At 37.3% G+C, this 11757-nt stretch overlaps 1 protein-coding gene across 1 annotated transcript; it reads right to left on the bottom strand.

The window, feature by feature from the left end:
- Positions 1 to 6722: 6722 nt before the first annotated feature.
- Positions 6723 to 11448, bottom strand: LOC117614989 (mediator of RNA polymerase II transcription subunit 8). Its single transcript, XM_034343949.1, has 10 exons — positions 10875 to 11448; positions 10605 to 10788; positions 10215 to 10322; positions 10047 to 10111; positions 8853 to 9134; positions 8631 to 8681; positions 7863 to 8069; positions 7567 to 7620; positions 7287 to 7347; positions 6723 to 7179 (listed from the first exon to the last, which is right to left on the bottom strand). Exons 1-10 carry the CDS (start codon positions 11412 to 11414, stop codon positions 6968 to 6970), a joined length of 1764 nt encoding a protein of 587 aa, XP_034199840.1. The 5' UTR covers positions 11415 to 11448; the 3' UTR covers positions 6723 to 6967.
- Between the last annotated feature and the right edge of the window lie 309 nt (positions 11449 to 11757).

Below are 11757 nucleotides of genomic sequence, written 5' to 3'. Positions count from 1 at the left end.
TCCAAAGTGATCCCAAAGAGTCTCATTTGTTTGTTGTCAAAATAATCATAAAATATGTGAGTAGAACTTTTGAGTTTGGGTTGTTGTATACTTATGACACTTGTGTCAATCTTGTTGGGTATAGTGATGCTGATTGGGCAGGTTGTAGTGACGGTAGGAAAAGCACTTCCGGGAGGGTCTTTTATGTAAGCAACAACCTAGTTGCTTGGCATAGCAAAAAAAAAAAAACAGAAATCTATCTCTTTATCCATTGCTGAAGCAGAGTATGTTGCAGCTGGGAGTTGCTGCACTCAACTCCTTTGGATGAGACAAATGTTGGAAGACTATGGTTTTGCTCAATCATGCTTTCTAATCTATTGTGACAACATGAGTGGTATAGATATTTCTAAAATCCTGTTCAACACTCTAGGACTAAGCATATATACATTAGGCACCATTTTATTAGAGATCTTGTGGAAGACAAAATTCTATCTTTGGAATTTGTTCCCTCTGAGAAACAGCTAGCAGATATACTCACCAAGGCCTTGGACTTTCAAAAACATGTCACACTTAGGTAGTCCATTGGCCTTTGCTCAATTGATTGATTAGCTTGTCTGTTCCTTATCTTCAGCACATTGCAGAACTGTTGACTAGTCATCTTCGTTTTAGTTGACTAGTCAAATATAAATTTTTGTTTACTTGGTGTGCAAATGTCAAAAACATCTATTTCTTCTGATCTCTGATGGTGTGAAGTTTGAATCATTTTATGCTTTGCCTGATTTGTGCATAATTCCCCCCTTCTAGTTTGGAGCCATTAGATGAAATTTTTTTGGTGTTTTTATGTCCTCTTGGTGAGACAAGTGTTGTGATCCATTGTGGACAATCATTGTTATAATCTCCTATCTTATCTCACTCTCTTAGGCAATTTGTTTATAAATTTAAAAAAAAAAAAAAAAAAAAAAAAAAGGGAAGTGTGACCAATGTAGTCACGACTCTAGGAAGGTATAAGGTGATATGATTGAAGAATCTAGAGCAAGAGCAGCAAAATTGGGCCACTCATGCACTTAAGTCTGGGATGTGCAAATAACAAACATAATAAATGGCCAGATTGAGTGATGAAAATCAAATAGGTTGAGTCTATGCTTTGAGTTTGTCTTGAAGGTTCATTATATACTTGTCTCTCCAAGAGTGATATTTCTTCATCTCTTGTGTTTTTCTTTTGGCTCTGAACCTCCTCTGTCCATCTTGCCTTATCTCTGAGCATGAAATCTAATTCATATTCTATCTATCAGAGTTAGTTGCAATTGTTTTGTTTGCACATGTGGTTATCTTCTCTCTCTCTTACTTACTGTGCTTGAAGACTTGGACTAGGCTATAGTAGCTAATACATCGTTGATCACTTGATATATTTGCTAGTTCATGTTTGTGTTTTTAAAATCAAAATCATGTCTTCTTCAGGGTCGATACTAAAATTGCTGCTTGTTATGATATTGCTTGAGTTCACTAGTCAACATATGCTCATGCTGATTGTGGTTGACTAGTCGTCTGCTTAATAGGGATCTTGTGACTTTTGGTGAAATTAATTTTCACTCTCTAAGAACCAAGACCATTGGTTATGACACAAAACACAAAGGTTCACTTGTCTTCTCCTTGTCTCATTTACACCTTCTGTTTCAACACTAGTACTGTGTTTATGTGTGGTCGTGTTTGGATGATGCCACTTTGGTCTATGACCCTATCTTAATAAGTTGTGTTCCCACATTCAATGATTTAGCCTAATATAATCTTGAAATCCTTATGAGTCCGTTGTGCTATATGAGTTTTGGATTGTTGGCTAATTTATTTTGTTGGGGGAGTTTCTTTGAGATGCATGTGTTTTGGCAACATTCTTGCTGGTTGTTTTTATCATTTTCATACATCAATGTTGCCTTCCTAAGCCTTATCTCGATTGATTTGCTCTCTTTTGTTCTTGGCTGTGTCTATGAGGTTGTTGGTCTTTTGATGCCACCTCAAATTTAGACATGCGTGACTAGTGCATTTCATTGTCCACTCTCTTCTCCTTGTGCTTGTTGGAAGCTATGTTGTGTTTTTTTGGACAACCTAGAGACTTATTTCTTGTATTCTTTCTCACATGTCCTCAATTTTGAGCAAAAATTTAGGGTTCATCTTGCATGGTGCTTTCTTCAAATTTGACATTGATTGATGCCTTAAATTTTGATATTTTGGTGCTTTGTCTTGATTTTGCACTATGGTGTGTAAAGAAAAATTCATTGGTTGTCCCTTGTTTTGATAAATATGTTGCTTAAACTCTGTCTTTTTAGGGGAGTTTCTTTATGTGTAATGTGTACACATTGAGCCACTTGATTTTAATTACTTTAGGTATGATTCCTTGCAACTTGTGCTCCATTTCTTATTCTTTTTAGCCTGATGTATTTTTGTGTTTGTTGGCTATTTATGGAAAGTTTGCTGAATCAGTACGTCAAAGGTTAATTCTTTTATGCTATATGATACTCAGGGGGAGTATGTTTTCCAAGGGGGCGTTTTGCTTTAGGGGGAGTTTCTATTTGTGTAGTGGTTTTAAACCCTCTGTAGGTTGATAGGGGGGAGTTGTCTTGTATTGTTTTGAACAAATGTTGTTTGTGCTTTGTAATCAAACTGTGTCATGTGCATATTGTTCAAATCTGATTATGTGACTTGTGTTTAATTCACTTGATTACTGTTTCTCTATATTTGCCTTTTTGCTCTTTCCTTATCAACAAGGGGGAGAACACTCTCAACCCCATATTGCACATATTCACATATTGCATATTGCTTCAAATTTCTGTGATATAATATGCTTGTCTTGTGCCTGGGAGTTTGGTTGTTGTTTTGCAGGTACTTCATTTCATCATCTCCATAGGTTTGGTTTTGGGTTGAGTGTATTTAGAGAGTGTGTTGTCAAGGAAAGCCAAAAAGGGGGAGATTGTTAATGTATGCATTTTGAGTTATTTCTTTTGGCTTCCCTTGACAATTTTGTAATAGGATTTTTATTGTTTTTATCAAGCTCAAGATTAGTTTAAGAATAGCTTCTCTAGGTGTTCTTAAACTAACATCTATCCTATGGAGGTTCAAGCAATTTGACAAAGGTAAGTATGCATTGCATATCATGGCATTAAAACTGTTTTCATAAAATGATGACTAGTCATCTGTTTCTCGTATGACTAGTCATCCTTGCTCTGTAGGAATTCCAGCTGGATAACAAACCTTTTTGTCCTATTCTCCTTTCTCTCTCAGCTGCCATGTAGGCATTATGACCTAAGGGAATTTCTGTCTATATAGGCTAGTTGTTTCCTATTTTGGGGTCGTCTCTTTTGGGTGGAAGTTTTGGAAAGTTTGGCTTGCCATCTTTTGCTTCTTCTTCTTCGAGAGAACCATCCTATATTTCATCTATGAGTTTTTCCAAAATGATTTCTTCTTGAAAAACTGCATTTGACTTTGAATCTGCATCTAGCTACATAGAATAATCTCTCATTTATATCTAGGTCAGATTCAAGACTAATTTCTTCAAGAGAATGGTTTCTTGAGGAAATTGGTCATTCTCATTTGAATCCAAATTTTGGTTTTGGTTTGAGTTAGAGCTTGCAAGCTAGTGCCATGGGATGAAAGAGCTGGAGAAGGAGCTGCCATTGCCATGAAGAACTGAGCTTCAAGCTTTGCTAAGTTGGAGAAGAAGATTGCACAAAGGAGGTATAGCTCATCTTCCTAAATAGACCTAGGAATTTCTTGAGCTTGCTAGTGTTCTTTGTAAGAATCTTTTTCTACTTAGTGGAATGCCTGGTCGGTTGATGACCCCCAGTTTTTTCCCAATGGTGGGTTTCTGGGTGAACAATTTCTGGTTTTCATCTCTGTAAATTTTCTGGGTTTCTGTTCTTGATAGTTGACTAGTCATCTGGATTTGTGCGGTTGACTAGTCATCTGGGTTTGTACAGTTGACTAGTCATCTGGGTTTGTGCGGTTGACTAGTCATCTGGGTTTGTGCAGTTGACTAGTCATCTGGGTTTGTGCAGTTGACTAGTCATCTGGGTTTGTGCGGTTGACTAGTCATCTTTTTCAGCTGTTTGGTGTTTGCTTGATTATGTTGTCTTCACACACTTTCACCATAGTTGTTGCTAGCACAGGGGATGCCTAGATTGACGGGTCCTTCTGAGTGCCTAGGTTGTCACTAGTAATTCTCTAGGCTTGCAGGTACATCTTGGTATGCTCTGTGTATGTTATTGTTTGGTATAATTCATATCTAACAGTTGACTAGTCATAAGAGTATTTGGTCAAGGTCTAGAGTGTGTGAAGTTTGTTGCGTTCTTGGTTGAATATCTTTTAAATTTACCCCTCGTCACCTAAGTACCAATTTCAATGTCATATTAAGGTTGGTATTGACTGCATCACATAGCCTATTAGGTCCCGTTTGGTTTGCAGAAAATATTTGATAGGTAATAATTTCCCAATAATGGGAAATTGAAGATTTATTTCTCATGTTTGGTAATGTTTGGCAAGTAACTAGGAAATACCATTTTATTTCGTTTCCTATGTTTAGTTTGAGTATGAATGTAAAACAAAGTTTGTTTAATTTTTCAATTATATCATATGAAATCAAATTTAAAAACATGCATTTAATGCTATATTGTAATTCTAAATTGTTAATGGGAACAAAATGGTCAAATGTGCATTGGCTCATTTTCCCAAAGTTTCTCATGAGAAGGGAAAATGAAACCCAAGGAGGGTTACATTTTTCCTCCTATTTTCTCATGTGTTAGACAACCATTTTCCATACCTTGACTTACCAAACATGAGAAAACAATTGATTTATCACCCAGCCTCATTTCATATCAACCAAACGCAGTGCTTATATATTTTGTTTCTACTCAAGGCTCTTATTAAGGCTGTGGTTTTCTTCCTATAAATAGGAAGGAACTATTCAGAATCAAAGGACACAAAAAGAAAGAAAAAAACCAACAATCAAAATCCAAAGTCACACAACGCCTTTATCTTTTCTTTTATGTAGGATTCCACATAAATATATCAACTAAGTATTTATTTATTTTTTCTTGGAGCACCATCTTGACAATCATAACTCTGGGAGAGCCTCCTAGCTTAATCGCCGAACTTCTTTGGTTGATTAACAAGGAGAAAGCCTCATGTCGTGAGGAAGAGGAACCTACAGCCAAGAGTTGTTCTTTCCTAGCCGCAATCGTTTTGATCAGAACTCATAATAAATATATATATCGTTCTTGTTATCCATGTGAGTCGAACCTAAAACCTCGTCAAACGAAAATGAGACAAATACCACTAGACCAGAAGCTAATTGATCTTATTAATATTATTAGTACTACAAAAGCCTAATAAAAAATGAATAATTGATAACTTGTGAAAGCTATAGCCTTGGTGGCTCGTGTTATGTATTTAATGTTCATTTATGTCTCTTATAAATAAAAAGTACTCCAAATGGAACAGGGTCATATTGCTCTATGTTCATTATATTTAAGAGATCAAAGTTTGGCTCCTTAAAACTAAAGAGGATCTCCTCTTCAAAATTTAGATTTTGAAACTTGTTCCAAAACAAAGAAAGTTAAAAGAATTTCAAAAAATAAAATAAAAAGTTCAGTGAAATGACAAAGTTTCAAAATCCCATTTGTTTTGAGGAGAGGAGCTACTCCTCAAGGATGGTCAAATGCAAGATTTTCAGTTGAAGAAATCTTCAATGTCCGTTATAATATTCCTTTTACAAATCTTCAATATCGGTTATGTGACAATTATGAACTCTTTTACGTTTTTTTGTTAAATTAATTCATATTGAGCCATTCCAATTTCAACTGTTGTTCTTTTTTCTTACTTATCTTTCCACATTATTATTCCCATCAAATTGTTACTAGGTTTTATCAACCACATCGGTTACCATAATCTTATTGTACTATAGCAACTATAAAAGCATGTTCCATCCAGTGTCATAAAATTAGTTTCTTCACAAGCCATAGCTGGCATGGCTCGGTTCAATTATGGAAGTGTAGCTCTGCTCACCATGTTCATTTTCTTCTTCACGTGGGCAGGGCTTGGTCGGAAGACAAGACATGTTAGAGTCACAAATGCATTGGAGGGAGGTTCGACCCTCACCGTTAACTGCCGATCCGAGGATGATGACATTGGTATCCAAGTGCTCCAACCTCAAGACTCATTTGAATTCCATTTTAAACCGACATTTATCGGAATAACACGATTCTACTGCGGTTTTCAGTTGCCGGATGCATCGATTCACTGGTTCGACGTGTATAATCACTGGAGAGATGGTAGAGATTGCAGTGAGTGTTATTGGGTTATACGTGATGGTGGCCCTTGCATGTTTAACTGGGACAACCAACAATATGACATTTGCTATAAGTGGTCGTAAAGGAAGTCCATTATTCAGTTAGTTTTTTGTTTGGTTTGGTTGTTATGTGAATTGTGAATGAAAATGAACTCGATCCGCATGAATTAATTTATATTTTGAAGAGATAATAAGAGTCTAATTCATTTCTATTGATTTAACTTTTATCAAAACAAAATATGTTAAGAACCATTCAGAAGCTCCTTTACAGAACTGGAAAGTTATTGATTTAGCTGCTGTATCCCCACAAATTACAAACCTTGTGCATCTGTGCCTATAATCTGGGTGTCAGGGCTTAATACTTGGACAAGAGTATGGGATTCTGAATGGATGACTGCAAAGTTATTGATTTAGCTTCTGAATTGAGTGTAAGAGATTATCACTGAACTGGAAAGTGTTTTTACAAACTAGATAATAAACAGCATGTACAAGTTTTTATATAGGTCAATAACAACAATTACATACACCAGGTTAGTGCCAATTGCCAATTCTTAGCTATTTTACCCAAACAGATAGACACTAACTCTGTTTTTCAGAGAGCAAAAATTTAGAAGTTCTGAAGTTTCTGTTGACAAACTAGAAACATTATTAGTCTTATTGCTGATTTTGCTGTCTCTGTTGGCCAAAATTGGGATGATTCTGTGGTGTGCCCTGAAGTGCTACCATATTAGGCTGAAGATTCTGAGCATTTGGTGGAATGTTTCCGAATGCACCTTGCGAACCGTGCTGCTGTTGCTGCTGCTGCTGCTGCTGCTGCTGCTGTATAGGCATCATACCACTAGTATTTGCTGCTCCCATGTTAAACACTGCAAGCAAAGACCCAACTACTAAATCAAACCAGGAACAAGAAGAACCTGATTGCAATACTCATATATGAGGTTAATATTAGACCAAGAACGGGCATATGTCGTACTCTGATCACTCAACATTTGGGAAGCATGGCTTCTCTGGGGATTGTTACCAGACAATTCAAACTGTGGAGCAAAAAGAGCAAAAGGGATTAAGTCATCACATTATCAGTCACATGATATCAAAACAATTCATATCATCAAAATACAGCATCCACCTTAGATAAGTTAGCCTTTGAGAATATAGAACTCCACAAGCAAAAAGGAAAAGGCACAAACTAATAAAATGAAGAAACTAATATAAACATAGGAAACACAACAAACCAAATCACATAGGAAATGTACCTGCATTCGAGGCAGAAGTGATTGTGAGGGCATAGTGGCCGAAATGTTTGGTATCTGGAACAGGAAAAGAAATGAAGATGTAATGGCATAAATATCATCAAGAAGTGAAAAAAATGCAGCACTTTGAATCAAATGAAATAGAAGGGCATAAAGGTGGAGTTATGCAAAACTTACACAATATAAAAATACACGCATATCACAAACAATACAAGTTGATGTTCTGAATCATGCAATGAATAGAATCTTCCCACTCTTTGCAAATAATAAAGTGATAATGAATAGACACAAAATCTAACCATTTGACTCGGTGTCGTCTGAGCAGCATTAAATAGTGCACTATTTGCAGCGCCAGAAAACTGGCCAAGATGACGATTCATTTGATTTCCTGGATTAAGTTGGTTTTGACCAATGCCATGTTGAACGTGTCCAGAAGGCAACTGCCTACCCTGAAATTGCTGGTGCCCCAGAGGCTGAGAAAATTGCATTTGATGTTGTCCGTGTAACTAGAGAAAGAATAATAATTACTAGTTAAGTAACCCCAAAAATGGGTCTATTTTGCATTGTTAATGCAAAAGCTCATATAGTTTTGCCAATAACATGAGAGAGGGAGAGAAAGAAAGAGTAACGCCTAAAATACTACAGTTTTGCACAATTCTCTAATATGAAGATGAACTCCTCAAGGCTACAAACCACCCAACATAGCACAAGGGAAAAGCACACATTCATTTCCCATGACTCTACAGTCATCCATTCAGAAGCCCAAACTCTTATCCAAGTATTAAGAACCAACACCCAGATTATAGGCGCAGATGCACAAGGCTTGTAATTTGTGGGGATATGCGGATGCAAATACTTCCACCTTATTAAACAAAATGACAACGCAAGTAAATAGATTTTTCATTAATATCTTAAAGTACATATCTAATTCCTGAAAGTGTGAAAGATTCAATGAAAGCAGCGTCTAGAACCTTAGAAAAACATAAGAGAACTACTAAGAGATGATAATCAGAAAACGAGACAAGAAAAAAGAAAAAAGGCAAAAAAGGAGTTAGCAACAAAGTTACCGACTGAAACTTCTGCGTGCCCTGCAAATCATGCAGCTGTTGCAGTTGGTTCTGCATAATGAATGAGAGAGTCAAAAGTTACATTCTCTAGATGACTGGCCATGGACTTAATCTAGAAAATAAATATTTGGAAACTCGCATTGAGTCTTTAATGAAATGGATGATGTGGCAACAATTCCTAAGCCATAAAATAGCATATAGATTGTTGGCATAAAACCTTACTTGCCCTAGTCCTTGCATTGCAGATTGCCTAAATTGTTGCTGAGCAAGGAGTTGCTGCTGCTGATGCTGAGGTAATTGCATCAATTTTTGCTGCTGTTGCTGCTGTTGTTGTTGCTTCTGTTGTTGGCTTTGTTGTTGAGGGGATGGCGTATTCATCATGTTTGTGCTCGACCTTGGTGAGTTGGCATACGGCAGTGGAGATGTCGTTGTGTTATCAAAGTTTGAAACACTGGTACCACCAGGAGATGCAGCCGGTCTTCCCATTAGTTGTGATCCAGAAACCTGGTTTTGACATTGTTGAGTAAGAGGGCCAGAAGATGCATAGTCCATCTATATCATTTAAACATTCATCAAAGTAAGGAAACTTGAAAAACAACTTTATGTTGTTAGCTAAGGTTGAACAAGGTTATGTGAGACCCTAACCAAACCCTATTCTCTTTCAAACAAAAAGTTCAAATCCAAATTACAGGCCAAATCAGTCCACTAAATGGGTTTGAGGTGGATCCAACTCAACATTTTTACAAAATAAACTTATGAATAATAAAAGTAGAAGTTTAGATGAAGGAACTGATAAGTGGTAATGGTAAGGATGCCAAGAACATAGCCTTGCCAACATGATTACCAAACAATAGCGCAAGACAACTGGAAGAGATCCCTCACTACTTACAAACAATAGCTCAAGACAACTGGAAGGGATCCCTCATTACTCAAACACTCATTTTGGTTAGGGCCAGAACCAAAAACCAAAGTGAATACAATAAAGCTACAGAAATAAGAAATTTAAAAACTGTATAATTGACCTCACAAATGCAGAGAATGAAGCAAAGAGTTTCAACAAGATGGAAAACGAAACGGTCCTTTTGTGGAGAGAGTATCTAAGCTGTGTAAACTTTGAGGATGTAGGTCTTGCAACTTCAGGTGATGTGATCAAAGTAGATGGGAATAAATGCAACAACAACAACAACAAAAGCGGCCAAAATGAGTGATGGCAGAGGAAATGCGAGGAAACATTCAGAGATCCGTGTGCTTATATTCTGAAAAATGTGATTATGTATAGGGAGAGATGATGATGAAAACAGTACTTTCAATGGACAACAAAACGAAATAACTTTATCATCATAACTGGATTAGCAATTCCCCTCAATTAAGAATTCAAACTCACAAAGTGGCCCTTTAAGAAGTCTATCATCTAACCTGCATCAAAGGGCTCTGAGCGGCCAAGTTACTTGATGATACAGGGGTATTCTTTAAGTACATACCTGAAAAAACTTTAGTTAAAGTCACCTGAAAAGCAATGGGGTACAACCTAGTACATCAACTCAAGGTTAAATCATGGTTGAACAACAAGTAACTGATTATTACCAGAAGTTTCGGCAAAAGGCTGAGCTCCATCACCTACAGTGAGCACATCTACCAGATGCATTGGAAGTGCAGTTGTATTCTGTCTTTGGTCTACAGGTAACCTCAATCCTGCATGCATGCATTTACAAACCCATATGAAACCATTCACATGTATCCATACTCGGTTTGAATGACAAGTACTAGATCATAAACAAATAGAGACGCTAAATTTGAAAATTAAAGCAATAACCCGATTGCAATACTAAGAAAAAGAATCTAAAGCTGAGCAAGGACCTAAAAAGTAGAGTTTATGAATGAAGAGATCACCAAAATCAATCAAGCAAGTCGTTAACAAAAACTGCAACATTGAGAAGCAGAAAGTGTTTCAGAAAGGCAATGAATAGTTGTTACCGTCGCCCAAATTAACAGCAGCACGGAGAAGATTTTCTTGCTCTTGAATTTTGGCAGCCTGAGCCTTGTCCAGAGTAGGAACAATAGGTATGCCTTGACGAGTTCCAAAGCAGTAAGCTTTACGAGTATCAGCCAATACTTTCTCAGCACTTTCACAAGCTGCTCCAATCATATCAATCCTTGCCTGCATACAATTATCTGAGCTTCTGAAATTGAATAGACATACAAAATTGGAACAAAACCCAGATGCTAAAATGAACCCTAAATCACCTTCAGCTTCTCAATTTGCGAACCTATGGGGAGGCTCTGCAAACCATGAAGCAATTGCTCTCTCTTGGCATTGTCTTCAACCTCCATCTCAGGCAATAGCTTCGAGGACAGCATCACGGGTAACACTGTAGAGTTTTCAGCGTTCACATTCTTGGGATGAACCACGAAGGCCTTGGAGACCTTCTTGATTTCATCGACGATATTGAAGAGCTCGAGATTGACCATGGAGTATTGGCTCAAAATGTCTTGCCATTTGGGAGTTGTGTTGGCGTAAGCGTAGGCGTTGAGGTCGTCGAGAATGCGAGAGATAGCTTTGAAGAGACTGATAGCTCGGGTCTTGACGGACTCTAGGTTCAGCTGTTGCTGCACGGCGTCGTTTAGCCTCTCTACCGCCATGGCTTGCGGTGGTTGTTGCTGTTGGGGCTGAGGAGGTTGGTTCTGTACCACGCCTTCCATGGCTGCCATTGTTGCTTGAGAATCATGAGCGAGTGAGAGAGATTGAAAGACGCTATTTGATTTGCTCCATGAAGCATTTTTCATTTCGGTGGGCCAATTGGGCCATTCAGGCCCAATGTAACATACAAAGTTTTCATTCCTAGAATGCCACCCACATCCTTAAAAATAATGAGTTACGAGCCAATCACTTAGTATTGGGTTTTAAATTTTCGACATAGCAATGAGTGACAGACTTAGGATACCGCTACGATAGCATTCCCGTTCATGCAAGTTCTTCTCATAATTAAGGATTAATTAGATCGACACCCCTCTCATATTTTGTGTTTTTGTAAAAATTTCTCCAAAGATAAATTTAACAATAAAAATTAAATGGTGCATACATCCCTTGAAATTTATTCATATTTTCACATACCTCCCTCAAACTTTA

Source organism: Prunus dulcis, chromosome 1 (genome assembly GCF_902201215.1).
Source record: "Prunus dulcis chromosome 1, ALMONDv2, whole genome shotgun sequence".
Classification (NCBI taxonomy): domain Eukaryota; kingdom Viridiplantae; phylum Streptophyta; class Magnoliopsida; order Rosales; family Rosaceae; genus Prunus; species Prunus dulcis.
This window is presented reverse-complemented; position numbering and strand designations above follow the sequence as displayed.

Coding starts and splice junctions, on each gene's coding strand:
- LOC117614989 (XM_034343949.1), bottom strand. CDS start 11,414: ATGAAAAATGCTTCATGGAGCAAATCAAATAGCGTCTTTCAATCTCTC. Junction 10,789..10,874: donor CGCAAATTGAGAAGCTGAAG/GTGATTTAGGGT, acceptor AATTGTATGCAG/GCAAGGATTGATATGATTGG. Junction 7,348..7,566: donor CACTTCTGCCTCGAATGCAG/GTACATTTCCTA, acceptor TTTGCTCCACAG/TTTGAATTGTCTGGTAACAA.